The 24,851-nt window shown below is 41.3% G+C and overlaps 1 protein-coding gene across 3 annotated transcripts in view; it reads right to left on the bottom strand.

Annotated features, from left to right (window-relative positions):
- Positions 1-3,187: 3,187 nt before the first annotated feature.
- LOC138032637 (alpha-1A adrenergic receptor-like) overlaps positions 3,188-24,851 on the bottom strand; it is a 24,996-nt gene continuing 3,332 nt past the window's right edge. For 2 of the 3 annotated variants that reach the window (XM_068880344.1, XM_068880345.1), the window contains exons 3-5: positions 7,744-7,961; positions 6,042-6,840; positions 3,188-4,128 (exon numbers count right to left, since the gene is read on the bottom strand). In XM_068880344.1, the coding sequence (XP_068736445.1) occupies positions 3,650-4,128; positions 6,042-6,573 (1,011 nt within the window). In that variant the 5' untranslated portion in view covers positions 6,574-6,840; positions 7,744-7,961 and the 3' untranslated portion in view covers positions 3,188-3,649. Of the gene's footprint in view, positions 4,129-6,041; positions 6,841-7,743; positions 7,962-12,157; positions 12,273-24,851 lie in introns of those variants that run through there. The other variant, XM_068880346.1, reaches the window with a different exon arrangement.

Genomic DNA, 24,851 nt, shown 5'->3' with positions numbered 1-24,851 from the left:
CATTTGATTGAAATTTTCGGTGAGAATGTTTCGACAAATGGTACTGCATGTTCTGTACTTAGAAAAAGAAAATGGGAATGTGCTGTATCATTTGCCAGAAAAACGGGTTGTTCCGGTTGAAAAACAAATGAAACGGTCTATTTTCTGTCGCACTTGTAAATGTGGACAAATGGTTCAGAAATTTCCGGGCATTCCGGTCATAGCGAGAAAAAGGGAATACCTCGAAAGGTATTACCTTTTTTCCGAATACATTACACCGAGATGAACCGTTCCATTTGAATTCTCTCCGGAATTACCGAAAATTCCATTCAAATGGTAAGCGCTCCCGCGTTACCAACCGCGTTACCCGAACCGTTGGAAGATTAAGACCAAGACTCACGATTGGTTACCACTGTGTCGATTGACCAATCGCGGGTCGCTAAGCGTTCTTCCAACGGTTTGGGCTTATCCTCGGTAACTCACAGATGGCGTAACACACAGGAAAACAAAAGAGCAAAAAAACATCAAACAACAACCTAACCCTACCACGAGCTAACAAAACAAAGAAAAAGTTTCACAGGTTTTTACCCGCGGTTTGGGCAACGCGGGTTTCGAATAAAACCTAATTCGATGGCTCTCGACGCAAATGCATAGTTTGGCGACCCTTAATTCCTTCTCAGTGTACAAGCGGCTGGAATGAAGAAGACGAATGGGCAGCGGAGGTATTGTCCGTGATCTACGTGAAATTTCGAGGCTATCAAGGACTTGAGAGCGAATTTATTGCCCTTTTCCTTCGGTGATTCCGTTCGGCGGCTTCGTCTTGGTGCTCAACCTTGGGAATAATAGTAGAGGGAAAAAAAAGAGGAACCCAAAACCACCTGTATCGCTCTTAATCGACCCAAAAACCGTACCAGAGACAAAGGCACACAAGACTGAAGCAAGGTAAGCTGTTTTTTATTTCAAATCATAAATATATTTTTTTTAATTTTGAAAGAAAAACCGTTTTACTCATACACATCCTTATAAATTTCTGCTCTTGCAAAATATAGTACAGTACAGATACACATTGATACACATACATCTAGCTTGGGCTACCTGTGGTAAAACTTAAAGAGAAAAATTTTTTTTTGATCAATTATTTATTCTTCACTTCCGACGGTGTTCTCTTAGTGTAGGTAACTCTGCAATAGGTATTGGAAAATACAGCGTTTTCACCTTGTCAATGTCTCTTAAGGCGGTCAAAAGTGGTTTACGACGCATGAGTTCTCAGGGAAATTCTTGGTCACGAACCAATTGCCCGAAGCGGAAAATACAATAAAACTCTTTGTTTGTCCACCCAAATTTTGAGTAAGCATTGTTTTTGTTGTCTTTTAGGACCATCGCAAGTCCCAAGAGAACTGGAAACGAAACAATACTTATGCAAAATTTGGGGGGAAAAACAAAGGGTATTGTGGTGTTTTCCGACTCGGCCGATGAACTAGTCAAATCAAAAATTGAGTGGTGGCTCCATAACTCTCCGTCACTGTGGGTGTTGCTATGACAACAATGTTATGGTCGTCATCGTCATCTTTGCCGGCATTGTCATTCTCATTATTACTATCACCCACCCCCACATTGTCGCCATTTTAAGTCGCCTCCAGGCCACGCTGCCCATCCCTGTCCCATCTCATGTCCTTCGAGATTGTAAGCCTGCATCGCTTCCATTTTTCTGACGTCGGTGAGTGTTGAGAACTGGCCACGCCTCTCGAATCATTACCATTATCGATCTCTCATAAGACTTGCTTGTCGATCAACAATCCTTACACCAACGAACTCGTTTTTACAACGAACATTTTGAGAGATTTCCATTAATGGTGGCATTCCATGCCATATATAACTCTTACTAAACATAGTTCGAGCGCCGCCATCTTTTAAGCAAGCCTTCTTGTATTTCCAGAAATTTGTTTAACAGGAAATAAACATTTCTGAAAGTCAAGTAGACTGCTGCACGACCGATAAAACAACGCGAAAATGTATTTTTTAACGATATCTTGGCTGGTCAATACCAGCCGAATTTATAGAATAGATATATATGGCGAGCCATCTGAAGCAAAATTTATCGAAACGTAATTTTGCTAAAGATGGCGCGCCAAATATATATATACATGTCATGAAGTAATTAAAGATTTCAAACGATAACGTAACGTGATATAGCTACTGAATAAACAAACCAAAATTACAAAAGAATAAAATGCCGTTGAAACATTATATACTGAATAACGAGATCGTTAAGTGTTTATCCTAAGAGGTTTCATCGAGTGTTTTCACTCACGTGATCAGTAACCTTGTATCTCCATCGAAACAAAAGGAAACCTTTGCACGATAATAGAACTCAATTCCCGGAGGATAAGCTGGGGACACCAACACGGCGACGGTTCCTTTGTTTCAGAGAATACCAACATGGCCTTCGTGACGTCACGTGAAAGCACTCTAAGTTTGTACTTTTTCAATGAGATGCGCTTCCCGAGATTTCCTAAAATAGTTTTTCGAAGGGAATAAGTAACATATGACTGTGTGAATGGTTACTGCTAAGAAAGTGTTCTGACCATGAAATGATATATGAAATAAATCATCGGTCTGGATGCGGTCTGGATATAACTACCAATGTGACTGAGTAGGGCGTCTACGTTCATTACAAAACGGTCTTACAGGAGACGTTTGGTTTCCCCGATATACTGAAGATTACATAATTTACACTGAATCATATAAATAACATTAAAAGTGTTGAAAGCAATGTGAGATTTGATTTTATGGCTTTTAACGTAGAATGAAAATTGTATTTATTACGGCCGTGTGCGATATAGGGGCAGGTGGTGCAGTTTTTACTTCTGGAAATAACTATGAAGCTACAGCTGCGTAAGCAGTCTCTTAACGATTAAATCGAACAGGAGAACAAGCAGTACATGACGCAGGAAATGGCTCTAATAAATAAACCAATCATGGTGTTTATGACGCAGGAAATGGCTCTAATAAATAGACCAATCATTGCGTTTGTACTATGTGCGAGAGATTCGATAAAATGCCTTGGTTATCCGGTCACAAGTGTGATCTGATGATGAGGTAAAAATGTCGGCTTGAGTTTAGATGCAGAAACTTGAAGCCGGCTAAATGTCCCAACTTAATTCCGTCAAACCAAATGTAAAGCAAAATGTTTATCAAACAAGTAAAATATTTGTTGGCTCAACTATATTCAACAGGTTAAAAAGAAGGCTAAAAGTCTCAAATTATTGCCTCCAAGATGTTTACCTAGGTAATACGATGCACGACTATTTTAATAAGCCTCACGAAGTTTCCTCTAGTTAACTTTCTCAATAATGTTTACATCACTTCTGTTTAGGAACACGGGCGATAAATATTGCAAAGTGTCCTCCTAACTACTCTTCAAGTAAACAGAAGAGGCAGCGAAAACTTCAAGTTATAAATGAGACGAGCGTCAACGTTAACTTTTATGCCGTAAATACGTAGTTGACGATTACACTTGACATTCGTGAAATACAGTTGGCCAATAAAGTGTAAACATCTATCCCGGGCAACCTCGTTCCCAGGGTCTCCTCCTGGGAACGAGGTTGCTATCCCGGGATCCATATCGCCTGAACATCGCGTCCACACAGCATTAATCGAGTTGTCTCGTTCACACTATCGTCAACGGAGTAGATCTAGAAAAATCGGAGTGTGCAAACGACCTCTCGTCCTTTGAAGAACTGAAGCCTTCTTTCCTTCGCAAGCAGCACAGTCTCCTCCACACCAGGCACCGAAGCTGTTTGTCCACGCAAGTGTATACGACAGGACTAAGAACTGCATTCAGATACGACAACCATTTTGTCAAACTTGCACCAACTTGGTCAATCGAAGAGGGAAAAAAAGCAAATCCCACACTGACGAAGATGAAAGGCGTCCAACAGCATAAAAACGTTCCAATGACAAAACCGATCGTCTTAGCGGCTTTCAGGTCTCTTTTAAACGTCTTGTGATGACGATGGCTTTCGGCGCTAGTCACGTGGGTTTTGTCACGTGTGTGTCGCATAGCAACGCGAAACATGCTACCATATGCGGCGATAATGATGAACAGTGGTAGAAGGAAACTTACACACATTATGAAGAGAGCGTAAGCTGAAAAGGAAAAGGTAGTTTTAGTGTAAGTTTTCTTCAATACAGAGCACTAGTTAATCGTCCAGGTGGCAGTCTACAGAAACGCAGTACCCAAGCCGCATAGATAAGTCCTTTCTCTTCCTTTTTCAATGGATTTTTTACATCTTATGGCGAAAGTTAATATATATGAAAGGCATACATATTTGAATTTCAGAGAGATGAATCAACTTAAGATGCTGCTCATCGCAGAATATATAGAGGATATTACACGGTGGTGAGAAGATATGAAATTTACGTCCTCGTGGCAAGAACATCTCTCACTTGTTCGCGTTATTGTTCTTGCCACGAGAACATAAAATTCATATATCTTCGAGCTAATGTGTAATTTTCTTTTTATTTTATAGACAGTAGTGTTTTACTCGCCATTTTTCCTTCTAACACCGAGCACAAACTACCGCAAATTCTTGCTGCTCGGCGGCAGGAATTTCTACAATTTTCGCATTTCTTCTTTACTTGCAAGGAATTCCTCGAATAGTTTTAAGTTGTATGAAGGTTTACTCTTCGTGTTCACATTTTCTTGTTTCTCAGAGAAGGATTTTACGTCGGCTTCAGAGAACTTCACGAACCAATCGGAAGACCTTAGACAGCAATGACCAGAACCAGGTTGCTGACCAGCGGTTTTCGTTAAAACAATGGTTTGCTGGGGGTGCTCAGTCTCGCGGGCTCAGAAAGCCTGGCTGTGGTCATTGTTATTTAAGGTTTTTCGAACCAATCGCTCGCCTTTTTTCACTGACTGTTAGCACAAACAACCATGCAAAGGCGGAAAAGGGAGTCAGAAATATCCTCACTAGTGAGGATGTAGAAAAGACGCCACTCGGGTCTCAGATGTAGTTTCATATGAATTTTACGAGCGGTGTATTTTCCAGTAAAACCTTCCCGTCTTTATACTAAAATGGCTTTCATATATATTAACTTTCTTCACATCTATATCCAATACGGGCTCAATACGAACTCACATAATGACCAGTTCCCAGATAGCTTGATGGCTCAACTTTCAGAGCACTGCACCTGTATCGCAGAGGTCACGGTGCGAATGCCGTTCAAGCCTGTATTTTTCAGGCTTTCCTTTCGTTACTGCTTAAGTCGCGTTCATAACTGCGATAATCAGCGTCTTAGAGCAGTTTTCAAATGACTGTCGAAAATAATTACGCCATTGCAATTGCTACGCTTAGTGATTGGTTTAAAAATCTCCCGCCAGTTTATCAACCAATGAGAAGGAAAACCAATTAGGAAAGCCAAAACCAATCTCCACTTGCACGCGTGATTTTTCCCGCGCTTTGAGCAAGCTTTACGAAATTGCTACGAATCTGGATTGGTTCATCGCGCTGTTTTCACCGGCTGTGATTGGTCGAAGTAATTACTTTGGTATTTGTTTTACGACACTTTATTGAAAACTGCTCTAACCTCGATTTTTCAGATCTGAAATCCAAGTCTGACTTTAATATGATTCTGGTTCTATAAGGCTCACCCTTGTCCTTGTTGCTGAGGACAAGCAATCAATTTCATGCATTCATTCATGCATTCATTTTTTTGGTTCGTTCTCTCATTTGCTCGCTCGTTCGCTCATTACTTCTTACGTTAAACCACTCATTCAGTAATTTATCCTGATTCATGGACTCGACCACTCACTCCCTTATTCACTCACTCACTCATTCACGGAAAGTCACGAGGGTTCCAAAGCGAGTGTTCGTGGGAGTGGGTGCGAGGCGCTAAACGACACCAACGAGCAAGTCACAGTGGACTTCGTCTCTTTTTCTGATTGGCTGGGCCATTGGCGCAAAATTTTCGTCCAACTATCAAGCTCACAGACGCACGGCCAAAGATACTTTCGGTATTGAACTGAAACTCGACCCAAACTCTTAACTGCCACTTACCTCCATCGAATTTTCGTAGTGGCTTCCACAATGAGGCAACAGTCATTGAATATATCCATATTCCCCCGATAACGTGCAATGCTCTTTTCCCTGTCATAAAGCGAACATAGGAGTAAGGTTTCGTTACGGCAATATATCGGTCCACGCTGATTGATGTAAGACTTAAAATCGAGGCTGTTCCACACAGAATATCAACGTGTCTCCAGATGAAAATAAATGTCTCCCCGAGTAGACAAGAAGCTGATTTGTCGTCGTAAAGTAGAAAGACCAACCAAATGGGCATGCTGATACCTGTGACGAAAACATCAGCAACACAGAGGTTTACGATAAAATAGCGTGTGATTCGCCTGGCTGAGCGTTGCTTGTAAACAGCCAAGCAGACGAAAATGTTAGCGATGAAAGCCGCGATTATGAGGATACAGATTAGGGATGCTCTTACAAAGGAGCCTGTCGTACCCAACAGAAGTGGTTTCGTAAAAGATTGATCCATACACGTCGAGGAGTTAGACTTGTTCGTATTGGAGTCGTCCATTGTGGTTGCTAATTAGTATTTCAATTCCTTTGGCTACGAAAGCGAAAGACAATTTCAAAGAAGTTGATCACAGTGCAAATTGCAAACAAAAATTTCCAATCGCTGTGCTTATGAGTTCCGAATATTCCCGACGAATGTCGATGATATTCGAAGGCTGCCGATAATTTCCGATATATTCCGAAGACTTCTGCTCGCTGCCTCGAAGATGTGATAATTGTCGGTGGTTAGAAATGGAGAACTTGGATTTTTCCAGAGCTGAGAATTAACCTGAAATTAATTGACCGGGAATGAAATTAATAACAAAAGGATTTAAGTCAAGAGGGATTAACTCAAAATGGCTCTACTTTTTGCCGTGTGAAAACATTTAAAAAGAACAATGCTCTCCCAGATATTTCTCAAAAAACTCCAGCCACCCACCGAACAAGTTTTAGCTCGCCATTAAGGCGTCTTCGTTTTGCTCATTAGACGATGGTATCGATACTAGACATAAGCTGTAATATTGCGATGTACCCATACGAAAAAAAACATACGTTTGTTTTTCGGAAAGAGGCGTTAATTCATCTTTAGCTTTTTTAAAGCTTCGAAAACAATTAAACTTTTAAATGATCACTTTAAAAGTTATTTGCATTTTCCAGTACAATCTATTTTTCTTTCTTCGTGAGTTTGATGTTCTTGGGATAACAGAAATTAATTTGTCCAAAGTAATTGCTCTCCTGATAATCCTTGATAACATCATATGATTTTAAAAATTCGAATTCAAATTACTTGCTTGTATCCAATCAAAACAGCGTTTATTGAGTTAGCGCCTTTCTGTGGCTGAACTTTGGTAAACGTTTACGAGGAAAGGACACATGTTTATGAAGAGTTTGTGCTGAATGTATTTTAGTTTTTGAATTCCAAAATTATTCTACTGCGTATATTCACTTTGTCCTTGACCAAAACGAGTTCCAAGAGTAACGCTGGCGACAATTCTTTTCCTAGACTAAGAAAAACTAATCATCCGGCGCAATGTAATTTGTAAATCATCGATGTGCTGGCTATACTCAGGCTGCATCCCCTCATATCTGCTTCCGTGCGCTTGCAATAAAGGTTCTCGTCTTCGCTGACAACAATTAACTGACACAAATAGAGTAAAAAATTAAGAAGAGGTAAACATCTCAGTGGACTCACCGAACAGTTAAAGCTAAAATACTAGTGGTCTCGCCTCCGAGGAAAAATATTTCATTCGATTCAACTTGTTTTCTGGCAGAAACTTGAACGTCGAGCACAACTCCTTTATCCAAAAACTCTCCAAGGGTTGAACTGCCTCGAAAGGTCATCCAATCTAACCGTGCTTAATTACACGAAAAAACCACCAACGCGTTCTTTTGAGGTCAGATCCAGTGTTCCTAAAATATACAGAGTTACATGAGAACACATTACACTGACGTATTGAGCGATATCTGACTGATATGGCCCGATATTGCATGGAAATCCCACACTAGCCAACTGCGTTTGTTCTTTGGATTAGAATGCAACGATAACGATCAAATTTAACACTTTTTTCTAAAAAAAAGCAATTTCAGTTCGGAAGAACGTTTAAAAAGCTCCAAATTATACCAGAAATTATTCTTTCAAGCGGACTCGATTCGGCAGCAAAGAGCGTCGAATTTGTTCATAGAGCCTTGGGCTATGAAAACTTATTTAATCATTCAGTTACTCTTTCAGCGGCGAAGGGGTTTAAATAGGTTTGAAACACGATATACCCGGAGCATCGAAAGCTAAAACCGGGCAGGAAATTAGAGGAAGTTCCATTGAAATTGTATTTGCCATCCCTGGCGGAAACTGTTTTGGATAAGTTGAATTGCCATGCGGGAAAAGGGAGAAAAAAAATCTCGAGTCACGAACGCGGCCCAGGATGTGTGACAGCCGCTTGGCGTCTGAATAATAAGCTAGAAATTACGTGGAATTTCGCAATGCCTTTTCCCCTTGGGAGGAAAAAAAGCCGATTTTTAAAACTGCAGCGCCAGAGTTAAAACCCAACCCTTCCGCCCTTCCTAATTCTGTACAGGTCAAAGATTACCGGTTTATCGGATCTTAGGTTGGCTAAATTAATTCAGTCGTAACATCGCAAAGATATAGTTAAAGCGAGTATTGCCTTAGTCGAAGATGTTTTCTTTGTGTTTGAGGATGAAAAATACGGGTTAGTTTATCTGTTAATTGCCAAAAAGGCGGGCTAAAACGATCAAAAATGATACCGGGTGGTTTTCAAGTCTTATCAGCACTTTAAATGAATACATTACGCGGTATTTATTTTCAGGACAGCTTAAACTACATCGAGAGTCATCTGAACGGATATCCTTTCAATTTTACTGTTCGCTGGAACTGGAAAGCCACTAGCCTTCTGTCAGGTCAAAACCCGGAAAAATGAATAAAAGCACCGAAGTATTCAACAGAATGTTCACGTCTTAGCGTGGGTAGAAAATCGATTTACGACGCATGCAGAGCGTGATACACGCAACTTAGTTGCAACAAAGATTGTTCAAGTTCCAAGCATAGCCAGGCAAATATAAGTTTCTTGAGTGTCGTCTTAACAAAATATTGGCACTGCTAAATTCATAAAGTACTAGTTTTCCAAGCTCAAGTTTCTACGAAAAGAGGATGAGTTTATTACGTCATCTGCGTACACAACAAACTCTTGAAGCACTATTTGTGCATACTCAATTAGATCGCAAGGATCTGAGTTTGCAAAACACTTGTAAACTTCTACGTCGGCGTATTTAGGCATGAATTTTAAAGAAAAAACACTACTATGATTATGAAGTGCGACTACAAACTGCACTGAATTGTTCGTCAGTACATGTATCATGAAATAAGAAACCCACATTGGTATTATGTTAAAGCATAGTTAAAAAAACGTCTCTAAGTCTTTTAGTTAATTGCTCTACAGTTTTACATTTCTTTTTCCTTCTGTGCGAATCTGCATTTGGGTGAGAAACCCTAACATCAAAGAATGCCGAACAAGCCTATGATTTATGCCAGTACGTGCTAAATTTGGTTTCTACATTTGATAACACGTATCTCTACCGTCGTAGTTTGCCATAGATACTACCTGAATATATGCCTGTTTTTCATTGTTTGGCAAACAATCCATTTTGTACTTGGCGCTGATGGAATGATTACGTCATTCGAGTGCACAACTTGGTATACTGACCTACACTCTTTTTCCATAAGGAGCTTTTTTATAAGAACTTCTAGGTTGAGTAAGAACACACCTAGCTGAGACTGAGTCAGTTGAGAACGTTTTAATTTTGCGCATTTGTTTGTTTTTTCTTTTGTTTTAGTGAATAGTGCAAATGAGACATCTAGCCCCAACAGATATACAGGATGCAAAAAACGAGAAGAATTGATTATACTCGAGAAGAGTCCTCGACATTTGGAACCTCATTAGTTTTTTTTCCAAAACTGGCGGAATGGGTAAAGAATGTTTGAGGTATCACTCTAGGCGTGCCGAATTGATCGCTGTTAAAAAACGAGAACTGTATGGGTCCGCAAATGATCACGGAAAGCAAATGATCCCTATTTTGGATCGGAAATGATACCGAAAAAAAGGTAAGGAATGGCATGGAGGATGGAATGGTCTGGATAGAGAATTAAAGTGAAGAGCGCTTATTTTTATTAAAATCACTTTAAATCATGCCTCACAACAGGATTCTGCCTCATTATAGTTTTTCAGAAAGACTGAATTTTGTTTCTTACCACGCTGTTATAAAATTGCCACATTTAATTATCGGCAGTACAATGATCAAAAAACTAACTTGGACGCAATTCTAAACTGATTGTGACCAGGGGCCCGGTTCTCGAAAGTCCCGAAACTTTACGGGCCATTTCCGGGTGTCACAATTCCCTTTGTATCTCAAGAACGGAGAGGATTTAAATCCTCAAACTTCACGGACATGTTTCTTTTAGTTAGCTTGAAAACATGTTAAAAGATCGGCTTTTCAAAACAAGCGGTTGGCAGTTTCACAAATGGCTTTTTGGGCCCGAAACGTTTTCGGGACTTTCGAGAAACGGGCCCCAGGGGGTCGTTTCTCAAACAACTCTGGCAACACACGCAGGGTTCGAGAAATGAGCCCCTGGTGCAAATCAGTTTAGAGTTGCGTCCAAGTTAGTGCGCTTTCCTTTATAAGGAGTGGCCGGCCAGGCCCGTCAGTTTGCAAAGAAAATGCAACAATTTGAAGGAATACTTGCGAGATAATCCTTCGCATTCTTCTGGAGGAGTATATATCATCCTCAAAACGTGTTAATTTGAAGGGGTGGTAGAGTTAATCCTTCCATATGCCTTGGTCTGGCCGATCAGTTCTGTCAAATGCAAAGCGCCCTTAGTTTTTGATGATTGTATCCGATAATTAAACGTGGCAAAGTTAATCTATAACAGTGTAGTAAGAAACAAAATTCAGTCTTTCTGGAAAACTACAATGAGGCAGAAACCTGTTGTGAGCCATGATTTAATGTGATTTTAATAAAAATAAGTGCTCCACACATTGATTCTCTATCCAGACCATTCCACCTTCCATGCGATTCTTTCTTTTGCTTTGGGATCATTTGCGGTCCAATATGGGGATCATTTGTGGTGCTGGTATAATTTGCGATACAGTTTGGGGATCGTTTGCGGTTCTGGGAATATTTGCAGTCTTGGGATCATTTGAGGACCCGTACAGAACGCTATTGTGAAACCAGTTCATGCCGGATCCGGGCAAAAACCTCGTTTTCATAGCTGAAATCCTGAAATGTGCAATATTTTGCTTGAAAGGCACTAAAATGATGAGCATGTGACATTTTTAACATTGATCTACTGTAGATATTAAAACCAGTGAAGGAGGTATTCACTGATTTTTTTTTCGAATCAAATTTGTTTATACATAATAATATACATGAAAAATTATTCCATTCTGATTGGCTAACAGAAATGCAGTTTTCAGGGTAACCTAGTGCAGAAAAGAGGTAATTCAGTGCAAAAAGATGTCACAAACCAAGAATTCTGATTGGTCAATGAGCAAACAAAGTCAGAGATTGCCAAGTCAAATGCGAGACCTGGATGACGCAATGCATGGCGCAATGATTGCGTGATACGTGTGCGTTGCGTTGCTTCTGTGTTATTGATAAGTAATCACATGATTTACCTCGTGCACTTTGGTATTTTTTCGTCTTTGCAATCTTAATGTCGTAATTTTAAATTCGTCATTAATTGTAATTTACTGTACACGTAATTTATCACGATGTGTATTTTTTCATATCGTTACTTTAATTTTAGAAAGCATTAGTATGGAACGGTAATGGTGACAAAAGTGTTCAAAAATAAAATATGCATTGTACCACTGGATATGTGCTGCAATGTGTTGGTTGAAGAATACACAAATAAGGTTCATAGTGAGCAAAACATGGGCTCCTTGAATGTTGTTGCAGCGTCAAAGTCAAATATATAGGTTGAAATTATCTATTTCTCCGATCTCCGATCTCCGATCGTCGGAGCGCGTGACGCGGGACAGGTAGAGGAAACTCTCGCCATTTGGAATTGATCATGGACAATGCTTATTTCGATTACCTTTTTCGATGGGATTCTCGGCTATTATTTTCCAGGCTCGTCGGCTTATTCACGACCCTCTGTTCCTCTGTACCCTCGGTTCCTCTGTTCCTCTGTACCCACTGTTCCTCTGTACCCACTGTTCCTCTGTTCCTCTGTACCCACTGTTCCTCTGTACCCACTGTTCCTCTTTACCCCTGTACCCTCTGCAGTCTCTGTTCACTATTTCGGAACCCACTGTTCCTCTGTACCCTCTGTACCTCTGTACCCACTATTCCTCTGTATCCTCTGTACCCTCTGTTCCTCTGTACCCTCTGTACCCTCTGTTCCTCTGTACCTCTGTACCCACTGTTCCTCTGTACCTCTGTACCTCTGTACCCACTGTTCCTCACTGTTCCTCTGTACCCTCTGTACCTCTGTTCCTCTGTATCCTCTGTACCCTCTGTTCCTCTGTACCCACTGTTCCTCTGTACCCTCTGTTCCTCTGTACCTCTGTTCCTCTGTACCCTCTGTTCCTCTGTACCCTCTGTTCCTCTGTACCCTCTGTACCCTCTGTTCCTCTGTACCCTCTGTTCCTCTGTACCCACTGTTCCTCTGTACCCTCTGTTCCTCTGTACCCACTGTTCCTCTGTACCCTCTGTTCCTCTGTACCCTCTGTACCCTCTGTTCCTCTGTACCCTCTGTTCCTCTGTACCCTCTGTTCCTCTGTACCCTCTGTTCCTCTGTACCCTCTGTTCCTCTTTACCCCTGTACCCTCTGCAGTCTCTGTTCACTATTTCGGAACCCACTGTTCCTCTGTACCCTCTGTACCTCTGTACCTCTGTACCCACTGTTCCTCTGTATCCTCTGTACCCTCTGTTCCTCTGTACCCTCTGCACCCACTGTTCCTCTGTACCTCTGTACCTCTGTACCCACTGTTCCTCACTGTTCCTCTGTACCCTCTGTACCTCTGTTCCTCTGTATCCTCTGTACCCTCTGTTCCTCTGTACCCACTGTTCCTCTGTACCCTCTGTTCCTCTGTACCCTCTGTATCCTCTGTACCCTCTGTTCCTCTGTACCCTCTGTTACTCTGTACCCTCTGTACCCACTGTTCCTCTGTACCCTCTGTTCCTCTGTACCCTCTGTTCCTCTGTACCCTCTGTTCCTCTGTACCCACTGTTCCTCTGTACCCTCTGTTCCTCTGTACCCTCTGTATCCTCTGTACCCTCTGTTCCTCTGTACCCACTGTTCCTCTGTACCCTCTGTTCCTCTGTACCCACTGTTCCTCTTTACCCCTGTACCCTCTGCAGTCTCTGTTCACTATTTCGGAACCCACTGTTCCTCTGTACCCTCTGTACCTCTGTACCTCTGTACCCACTGTTCCTCTGTATCCTCTGTACCCTCTGTTCCTCTGCACCCACTGTTCCTCTGTACCTCTGTACCTCTGTACCCACTGTTCCTCACTGTTCCTCTGTACCCTCTGTATCCTCTGTACCCTCTGTATCCTCTGTACCCACTGTTCCTCTGTACCCTCTGTTCCTCTGTACCCTCTGTATCCTCTGTACCCTCTGTTCCTCTGTACCCACTGTTCCTCTGTACCCTCTGTTCCTCTGTACCCTCTGTATCCTCTGTACCCTCTGTTCCTCTGTACCCTCTGTTACTCTGTACCCTCTGTACCCTCTGTTCCTCTGTACCCTCTGTTCCTCTGTACCCACTGTTCCTCTGTACCCTCTGTTCCTCTGTACCCACTGTTCCTCTGTACCCTCTGTTCCTCTGTACCCTCTGTACCCTCTGTTCCTCTGTACCCTCTGTTCCTCTGTACCCTCTGTTCCTCTGTACCCTCTGTTCCTCTGTACCCACTGTTCCTCTGTACCCTCTGTTCCTCTGTACCCTCTGTATCCTCTGTACCCTCTGTTCCTCTGTACCCACTGTTCCTCTGTACCCTCTGTTCCTCTGTACCCTCTGTACCCTCTGTTCCTCTGTACCCTCTGTTCCTCTGTACCCCTGTACCCTCTGCAGTCTCTGTTCACTATTTCGGAGCCAGCTATATGAGAGACTAGCCCAATTTTAATGGCGTATCATACAAATACACTTCATGCAAGGAAAAAATATAGAACAATCAACACCCTTTCAAGCGATCTACTGGCTTTAAACAAATTTCAGTGCCAACTTGTAACTTATTAACGGTATAATAAACGTAACATTGTCTTATCTTCTACGGTATACAGTTACTGTAATGTATTTCTATGACTAACAGTCCACAACAAAATATCTGATTCCGTCATTTCATAGTTGTTCAATGGGTATAAATAACGGAAATTTTTCTAATTAATTACAACTAAACTGTTCAATAGGTTAGGAATTACGAAGTCTTAAAAAAAGTCGGGCATGTACGTCTGGCGCTTCAGCACTTGAAACTTTTGTTTGCACAGCAAGTCGTTAACTGTCAACTTTGCGGGCATTGATAACTATTGGAGCTGCTTTAAACATTTCTCGCCTTTTTGACAGTCAAATTATTTGTAAAACAACCCACTGTTGACTCAAATCTGATGTGGCTCACTCGAAAAGTTCTTTCTACAGCTAAAATATGACAAAGGAACTTCTTCACGTCTATTCTTATATCCGTGGGTGCTATGCATACTTGAGTATATAGGAGCCAAAAGTCGATGACATGTACGCATTGAAACGAGAGCCGCAAAATAAGGAATGCTGTGGCAATTGCACGCCCAAAATTACGTATACGGAAATCTAGTGTTACACCGAGAGTTACAAGATCCGGACGTGGCAAAACCGTTTCGAAGCCATATTCTCACCCTAAGGAGCCAAAAGTCAATGAGGTGTACGCATTGAGACGAGACCCGCAAAATAAGGAAGACTCGAATCGCCCAAAATTACGTATACGGAAATCTAGTGTTACACCGAGAGTTACAAGATCCGGGGCTTATGTGCGGTGTAAGACGCACCAGTGACGTCACTTACTAACGAAGACCGGTCCTAGAGGAACAGTGGGCACAGAGGAACAGAGGAACAGTGGGCACAGAGGAACAGTAGGCACAGAGGAACAGTGGGCACAGAGGAACAATGGGCACAGTAGGCATAGAGGAACAGTGGGCCGGACGTCGCAAAACCGCTTCGAAGCCACATTCTCACCTTAACTAAAAAGTCAATGAGATGTACGCATTGAGACGAGACCCGCAAAATAAGGAAGACTCGAATCGCCCAAAATTACGTATACGGAAATCTAGTGTTACACCGAGAGTTACAAGATCCGGACGTGGCAAAACCGTTTCGAAGCCATATTCTCACCCTAAGGAGCCAAAAGTCAATGAGGTGTACGCATTGAGACGAGACCCGCAAAATAAGGAAGACTCGAATCGCCCAAAATTACGTATACGGAAATCTAGTGTTACACCGAGAGTTACAAGATCCGGACGTGGTAAAACCGCTTCGAAGCCATATTCTCACCCTCATGAAATGATGGACGATTATGAAGTGATTGGACATGTACCTAAGTTGATGGCATTGTGGCTAACCAAATTTTTGAAGCGTCCTACAAACAAAGGGAAAGTTACGGTAAAATGGCAAGCGAGTTAACAGAGCCTGGAAATTCCTTGCCAGTATAGGTTTGAAGGCTATTCATTCTCCATCACATGGCTAAAGAACAAGCTAATTGGAGAGGAATTTCTAGCTGAAGAGTGAAGCATATCTTCAAAACGATCATTTTTTTGCGTTTGTGATCTTGTACTGTACTTAAGCACATTGTGGAGATCTGCAAAGCGTTAACGACACTAAAGAGCCGATTGTCAGTTTACAGTAGCTTTGCAAATGATATTTCTTTATAGTGATAATGGATTGCATTTTAAACACAATAAAACACTTCATAAAATGACATACGGCTTAGTTTCCGTTCAGGGGTGGCCGCTTAATTTAATTTATAACCCTTTCACTCCTGTAAGGGCCAGTGAGACTTATAGATTTTACTCTGTCTAACGCCAGACGATTTTACTCGTCAATGGGGAACCCCACAGGAGTGAAAGGGTTAATACAGGTAAAAATAACAAAGAAAGACAAACATGGGACGGCCACAGGGTGGACGCAGCCGCCTAATAGAGGTGGCCGCCTAATACAGGTAACAAATACAGTGTTTGTACGAGCGAAAAATCGGGGACTTTGAAAACTGGCCGCTTAGTAGAGGGTGGCCGCTTAATACAGAGCCGTTATATACAGGTTCGACTGCATTACATCAATGCCGGTGCTGTTACTACTATAAGGAGAAGAACGGATTATGTGCTGATATTAGCGCATGATCTCGGGCATGTGTCCCGTCATCTATAACAGCTCTTCCTGTTGCAGTACTGTCCGTCGTTTCCTTTAGAAATTGTATCATCCGGTTTGACACAATTGGGTAACTGATAGGATGAATGGATGGATCTATCGATCGATTTCATATACAAGTGTTGACAATTACATTGAGTATGAGGTAAGCTGAGGTAATCTTCTCCTGAGGTCACTTTTTCTCATCAACAAAAAATTTGCTAACAAGATTCATCGTAGGCTCGATTTCCAGCCGTTTTGTGAGCCCGCGTTCCTCGCCCCACACCATGGCTGGATCACTGGTCTACACATTGTATTTTTTGACCAATCACAGCCAAGACTGCTCAAATCGAGCAGGCTTCCCTTTGATTGGTCAATTCTGTCACTCTTCTATCCAACATGGCGGATATTAGTGCCTATGAGTTTTCTTCTTCTGTAAAGAATGTGTTAGAGCGATTTGATATCGAGATAAAATTTAGAGAAACACAACTGGAAGCCATTATTAATTTGTTTCAAGGGAAAGATGTTATAGCGTTACAGCCTACGGGCTCAGGGAAATCCTAGACTTTTCTGTCTTTTCAAAAAAGGAGTGGAGGCCGGTTTATTTCAGGTCGTGTTTGGGTCTCCGGAGTCGTTTTTGGGAAGTAGCCGATGGCGAGCCATGTTGACAAGTGCTACTTACAGTTGGGAGTAGGACAACCGCACTCACAAAACGGCTGGAAATTGAGCCTAGATTCATCGCGGTGCCCTCTAAATGATTTCCGGAAAAGTTTAGAAAATTCGTAAATATAAAGCTTACCCACCCCAGCCCCACAATTTTTACGCCTATGCATTGTAAACGAAATACCGTCCGTGATAGAAAATGTATGAAATCTAGAGCAACTACAGTTACGTAATTTTAAGTGAAAGTGACCATCGCCGTTTATAGGGAGTTTAAGAAACGACGACGGCGAACAACAACGCCACAAAACAATGATATCATTGGCTAAAAGAGGAAAAATAAGGCCAGTTGGAAAATATCTGCTGGACTCTGGACTGAACTGGAATGGACTGGACTGGACTGCACTAGACACGGGGTTAGTGTTTTTAGTATCAACTTTGGTTTTGTTTGCTTACGTTTTTCGTTTACACCACAAATAATCACCCGAGGTCAATTGTTAACAGAGCCGCTTTGGCGCCATTTCTCTTTAATTTGAGCTAATGTTTTAGGCAAGTGTTTACAAGCGTCGCTACACAGGCTTAAAAAATTCTCCTTAATACCACCCCTCACGCTGTTTTCCGTTGTAATTCTTCGCGAGCTTCACCGTGGGTGAAGAGGTCACACACAAAACACAGCCTCCGCAACTAATTTAAGAGTTAGACAAAGCCATGGAACCATGACGTGTGAAACATGACCGGCCAATTTGGAAAATCTGTGAAAATTGACCTGAGTCTCGTACCGATTACCCTGTGTCACTTTTCTTGTCAATTTTTTGCCAATGAATGTTTTCTTTCAATGTTTTGCACTGTTAGGGGAAGATACGTTGATTACCTGACAATATAAATGGTTTATTAAAAAGGTAACAATTCGAGGTGGCAACGTATTCATAATCCAAACATCGCCGCGCCTTGGGAAAATAATTTAGCTTGCCCACCACAAAACTTCAATGCGCTGTGCTCCCGCTCCCCTCTCTCCTCTCCCCCAGTCCAGTCCAGTCCAAAATCCTGCCTATATTTTCCGATCTGCATAATCGTGCTGCAGGTGTGGCACGCATTTCAGCTCGTATTTTCTGGTAGGTGGGGAAGCCCCTTCATTCTCCGCCGGGAAAAAAAATTCGAAATTTAAAAAGCTAAATTGCAAAGAGATGATGTAATGTAGCAAGGTTCGGATTCTCTTCAGCCATTATGCAATGTTATTATTCGGAGCGAACGGATTAACGCTACAAAATTTCGTGTTTCTGATTGGTCAATGACGAATGGATAAATACAGTACAGTATTTCGGAAGTCGCAGACGTACAGTGAAATATGTTAGCAATAATATGTCGTGTATCTCATTTCATCTAAAAGCTGCGCCACGGTATAGGGTCGACAACAACCAAATCGAGGGTTAGGTTTAATAAACACAAGAGTAGGCTGAGAAGACACTCGCGTCTTGTACCGGAAGACAGAGACGTAAATGACTTAATCTACAGGCATTTCTGCTCACAGGAAAATTGCGGGCTGGATGATTTGTCTATTCAGTTAACGTTCCTGTGTAACGGTTTCTAATCACCTTGAAGAAGGCCGTCTTGTGCGGCCGAAATATAGGTGCGAACTGCAGTTGTGTCATCTCTTCATTTGTGGTCTATTTTTTATTTATTGCTTGGAGAAAACATCGACACAACATTTTATGCTTGCCGTGACAGCTACCACTCTTTTAACTACCCGTGACATGTATAAAGCCGCGGCTACACGAGCGATTTTTGTCTCGTGCCGGTGATTTTTTTCAGATTTTGTCGCGTCGCCTGCGCGCCAGGGTGGCTACACTTGTGACAAATTTTGGCGACAAATTGAAGGCCGCGCGAATCGCATATTTCGAGAGACCTGGGCACTATAAACAGACATTCCTACTTCAATTTCATTGGCTAAATACTCTTTAATGAAGGGGTAGTTTCTAAAGAAACTGTGGTGCTGCGTCGGTGGGGAAGTAGTATACAAAAATTTGGTATATCAACGGAGTTGATAATGTAAATTGACCACCGTACAGAGATTCTAAAAGCTGACGTTTCGAGCGTTAGCCCTTCGCTCTGACGAAGGGCTAACGCTCGAAACGTCAGCTTTTAGAATCTCTGTACGGTGGTCAATTTACATTATCAACTCCGTTGATATACCAAATTTTTGTAAATACTCTTTAGTCGCGTCGCAAGCGCGGGCGAAAAGTTGTAGGGTGGCTACACGAGCAACTATCTCTGCGATTTTGTCTCAAAAGTTTCAACTCTGGCGACTTTTTTCTTGCGATTTTTTCACCTGTCGGGTCGCCAGTTCAAGGGTGGCTACACGTGCGATTTTTATATCGTTCTGGCGACGCGACAAAGTTTGAAAAACTCGCATCACCAACGCGTGCAAAAAAACGCTCGTGTAGCCGCGGCTTAAAGTTTTCCATCCCCAGGCCATCAAATGATTGCACTAAACACCTAATTCCGCAGAAGGGATAAACGTGATAAACCCGAAGATACGGCACTTTTCTCTTATTTTTCCCGTCCGTATTTCCTTATTTTGCGATGAGATATCATTAAATGTCCATATTATTGAAGCGCGTTTATCGATTTAATTCTTTAGTCAGCCCTCTTTGACCTTTCTAATTTATATTTGTTTTCATATTAAAGCCATGATTTAAAATCCTTACACCATTTTTCTGACTCACTGATTTTGTTTTTTGAGAAATAACCTGACATAAAAATTTCAAATCAGAGGCAGGAATCATTGTGCACAGACAGGGAAAACTGCGTTTATCGTTTATAAAGGTTGATATCACTTATACAGAACTTTGAAGTGCCACTTGCAAACTTGGTAACACACAGGTAACCCAAGCTAACGATGTAATTCGAGCATCACGATCAGTTAAAATTATAAGCGTTTGTATGGGAATTTGCAAAGGCGTTTAGGAGTCAAATATAAAGAGCACGAATCGAACAAAAATGCCTTACCTTGTCTTCTCGATACTTTATCAGTGTTTTTGTGACGTACTCATTTGGCTATTTCAGCGCTGTTCCAGTGGGTTGTAGGTTCGTAGAACTAAAACTCCCTAGAACCGCGCTGAAACGGCCAGAAATGGTAAGAACATACCATAAATATTAGACAAGGAGGCAAGGTAAGAAATGCTGGTGTATTTTTATTTCTATTTTATACCCTAACTAACGATCGCTAAATTCCCCATACAAACCGTCATAAAATTTATGTACGCGACAACGATTCTCCGTGAGCTACCTAATTATGTATTTGTGAAGCTACCAAAGCTCATATCTGTTGAACATTAGTTTAATACAACGCAAACATTGACCTCAGCTCTAACGTGAAGGTGATTGCTAGATTTAGTTCAAAATGCGTGACTAACTATCTTTAAACTGTTCATAGGAAACATGTTCATTCGATCGACAGTGATAAGCTCAGTTTAGTGTTGATCCCGGTGTTGATACATATCGCGAAACTTTAATGATGAAGTCTTATGATATAAATTCAAGTTTAAACTTGAAACCGAGAAGTTCTGCAACGAAATAATGTAATGGTTTGATGAGACAACAAATTTCACTTGCCTGTGTCAGTAAAATAACTTTTAACGCCAAGTTTCACCAAGAGGTTGACAAATCACGTCTGAAACGCTCACACTCATGTATTGTCGAAAGATGTCGTCAGTTCATTTGTCCACCACAGAGCCTCCTTTGTATAAACTTTGACAGCCAAAAAAATAACCGAAATTTTTTTTATGTAATTCACATTTCCTCAAGCGGCAGAGATACATCAAAACCGTCTCTCGTCGTGACCGCAAACAAAGAAAATTGGAAGTTTTGACAGTTGTCTCCCCCGGGTCTAAAGTTGATTAAGAGATTTACCGTTCGACGGAAGCACAGCCCCGCTTTTGCAAAGTGTTTCTTTCGCTTTCAATTTTTCACAGTTGTTTTGAAGCTCACCGGCATTGATTAGAAAGTTTTGGTGCCAGCAGATCAGATTGGATATGCAAGCGGCTAACTGAGTGCTAGAAAATGAGTATACCATTTATTATAACTGCTTCCATCCGTAAACGTGATTCTGTACCTTCGAGAAAAATTTTCGCATTGTGGTCGGGCTCTGCAGGGATTAAAAAATACTATTCTCTATTCAGGCAAGAATTAAAAGTCTTTCTTTCAGCGTTTGATCTTGTATTCAAGAGAAACAAAAAGATGAATGAATTCCGCTATGTTTATAGGATGGATTTAATCAGAAAACCATACCGAATAATAATAAACGATATGGTGGGGAGATACTCGGAAAGAAGTTGTGATTCAGCCAAACTCATTTAAGGATGAGAAATCCAAATTGCTTTTTTTTTCACTTTTCGAGCTAATTAAAAGAAAAACTTCACATTTTAAAAAGGTATTGCACCTAATTAAATGCGAGGCCTTCCTAAAACAAAACAAAATATTCCCTTGGGCAATTTTAAAGTCTAATCGTTTGGGCGTTCGCGGCGATTGATCTTTTGAAGAACCATGCTTGGATAAGTGTTGGCCTAAAGTTTTCCCGAACATGTGCCAGCTATCTTTGCATGACTCCATATAGTTAGCTGGCGACCAAAGCATTCAACTTGGGTAACACCTCGAAATCACAACAACTTTGTTTGATAAATGCAGTGTGAATCTGCGTTCATCATTAGTAATTTTACGCTCACACTGCATAGAAAAAAACATCGCACTCTACAAAATACATTTCAGCAAACACAATATCATTTTCTTAAATGTTTTTTATTTTCCGGTGCCTTTAGAAAACCAGATCTTTAAAGGTAATTCCCATGAAAATGACGTACTATCTAGATTTTTTTCAAACTTGGTACAATTGATATTCATACACAGGACATTTTTAAAATGCAATAAAATGTATGCCCTTTATTCTAAGTGTTTTTTACCGAATTTTGCGAGAAGCGTTCGAAACCAGATCAACCGGAAAAATTGTTGTTATGTAGCAAAAGCTACTGAATATTACTGAAAACTTGAACCTGCTTGTTTGTCCGGGCTATAATCTTTAAGAAAGCAATTTCAAATTGCTCAATCTTGCAAAGAAATGTAAGCAAATTGGACCGTTATAGTCATCACCTTGCACTCAGTGTCAGGCTCTAAATGCAGTTTCACGTCATTTATAGGTAAATACTACAACTTCTACTATCCAACTTTTTTTCTCCTTAAAATATGTTTCCATGTACCTATTACGAGTGAATAAAACCATTTAAAATGGGGGGTTACCGTGCTCGTTTCCTCGCAACACGATGATAATGGGATGGTAAAGGAGCAATTTCGGCTTCAAAATTATCATTTTCCGCGAAAGGACTGGGGCAAGTTCCAAAACAACACCTTCTTAAGCCTGCGAAAGCATCCGTTTCTCCTTCCTCGCAAAACGTCCCCAGCGGCGAAGAGCGCAGGAGAAACGGATGCTTTCGCAGGCTACACCTTCTTAGCCGAGAAGAGTTATCATGATTGCAGTTAAAAGCTCTTGAACAGCAAAAAGCGGCCTTTGTTACCTCTCTTCAGATGGCCGGCGTGAAACCCCCCCCCCCCCCATCTTCGAAGTCGGAATGTTATGCGCAGTTTGAGATGCGCGGTGCAAAACAAGGGCATCATCACGTTAACGCCGTATAACTTCAATTTCGTATTTTTTTGTTCAAGACTGTCTCGCTGCTTGTATCTGCTTTTTCGTGGGTAAATCATTCAAATGACAAGGTTCCTGCACATGATAAGGTGGAAAGACGTAATTATCTCCAGTACTTTTTGTACATATCGGCTATTTTGTATACGAAATCGTGCATTTCGTGATTTTTGAACACGAGTGATGTTTTGCTCGAGCCGTAGATGTTTTAGTTATTATATACACTACAAAAGTACTCCATCGCTGTTTCCATAGCAACTTCCCCATAGCACTATAAAACCTCTTTGGAACTCTATTCGCAAGCGACCTCCACGTTAATTGTTTTTATGTACAGCACGCCCCCCCCCCCCCCAAAAAAAAAAAAAAAACGCATTGCATTATGAGATTATGAGATGGGGGAATAACGAATAACCCATTTATTCTTTCGTCATCGACAAATCAGAAACGGGATAATCTTTTGAGTATATAATACGAAGTACTTAGCAGTTCTTCACCATCATTGCATTGATTCAGGCAGTGGTCGAATGTACATGTTAAGTTATGTACGAAAGCCGAGAAGAGCTTTCCGACTTCCAACTTCCAACTTCCTACTTCCAACTTCCTACTTCCGACTTCCAACTTCGGATTTCCGACTTCCAACTTCCGACTTCCTTCCATTTGTACCCTCACGTTGTCGTCAAAACCTCAAAGTTGACGTCACGTCGTAGTTTTGTTGAGTACCGCCAAAATTTGAGCTAAAATGCGTGCCGCGCGTGAAAAACGATCAGTCTTCCTCTTTTAACCAATGGTAGTATTGCTCTGTGCCACAACAAGCCTTCTAAACAAGAATCTTTCGCAATATCATCAGCTTCTAGGGGTTAGCGAAGAATAAAAATAATTTACAAGAACTGGTATGTCCATTTGGAACTTCGCCCCTTATGCTTCTAAATCCCTTTGCAAACTCAGGTATTGAAATGGAAATGAAAAAGAAAATGTGTCTTGATGCACTCCAACTTAAAGCATGATTTTATAGAAGTCTATCATCTAATAAACTACTTAAATCAAAAATAAACCTAGATAATTATTACTCTTTTGCAAAGAGGGCCGTCAAAAGCCGATATCGACAAGTGGATGGCAAGAAGCCAATCATATCTCTGGATCTATGGATGTAATCCTTTTACATGTTCTGCTACGGTGATTGGCTGCAGCGCATAATGAAACCGTCGACTCGAATCTAAGGGCGCTTTCCAATTGACAGAACTGACCGGGCATTTGGACGGACTAACTCTACAACGCCTTCATATTAACACACTTTGAAGATGATATTATACTCCTCCAGAAGAATGCGAAGGATTATCATGCAAGTGTTCCCTTAGATTGTTGCATTTCTTTGCAAACTAACAGGTTTGACGGGCCAGTTCTGACGGAAGGAAAGCGCCCTAAACCACAGGCACCCCAAGCTCAGTGCGAGCATGGCCGACAAAAATATAAGGATTTGTACGGGAGCATTGCTCCGGCACTAAAGTCGGAGAGGTCAAGGGTTCAAATCCTCTTGGGACATTCCTTAAATCGTAGGGATAGGCGCGAGGATCACTTCTCACTTTCGAAATGAGTTTACCTACGACAAAAGAAATAATTGGCCAAAAAATTAACGGAATTCGACTCCGGAAGGATTAATCATTGGTTTTGTTTTGGAAAAATCAGAAACATTGCCACCATCAACGCCATGTAAAACGCTCCACAATCATCAAAGTCTGTCTTAGCGTCAAAATGTATTTATTTAGGGTGTGTTCGATTGACCATATTCCGGAATAAGAATACACGGAATAGAAGTTAGAAATCGTTCGTTTTTACGGAGATTCACATTAAAATTGCCAAACACCTGCTAAAATGCTATTTTAAACATATCTCTATTATCCTTGTTGCTTCAAAACGCCAGACGTATCGTTTTAAATCATCACTCCGCGTATTCTTATTCCGGAATACGGTCAATCGAACGCACCCTAAGTTTATCGAAACGTTATCCCCACACGACATTTCGACCGCTGCTTACTCCATTTTCAAAATGACGGATTTTTACCTCTATTAACGCCA

The sequence above is a fragment of the Montipora capricornis genome, chromosome 14, assembly GCF_036669925.1.
Source record: "Montipora capricornis isolate CH-2021 chromosome 14, ASM3666992v2, whole genome shotgun sequence".
Taxonomy (NCBI): domain Eukaryota; kingdom Metazoa; phylum Cnidaria; class Anthozoa; order Scleractinia; family Acroporidae; genus Montipora; species Montipora capricornis.
This window is presented reverse-complemented; position numbering and strand designations above follow the sequence as displayed.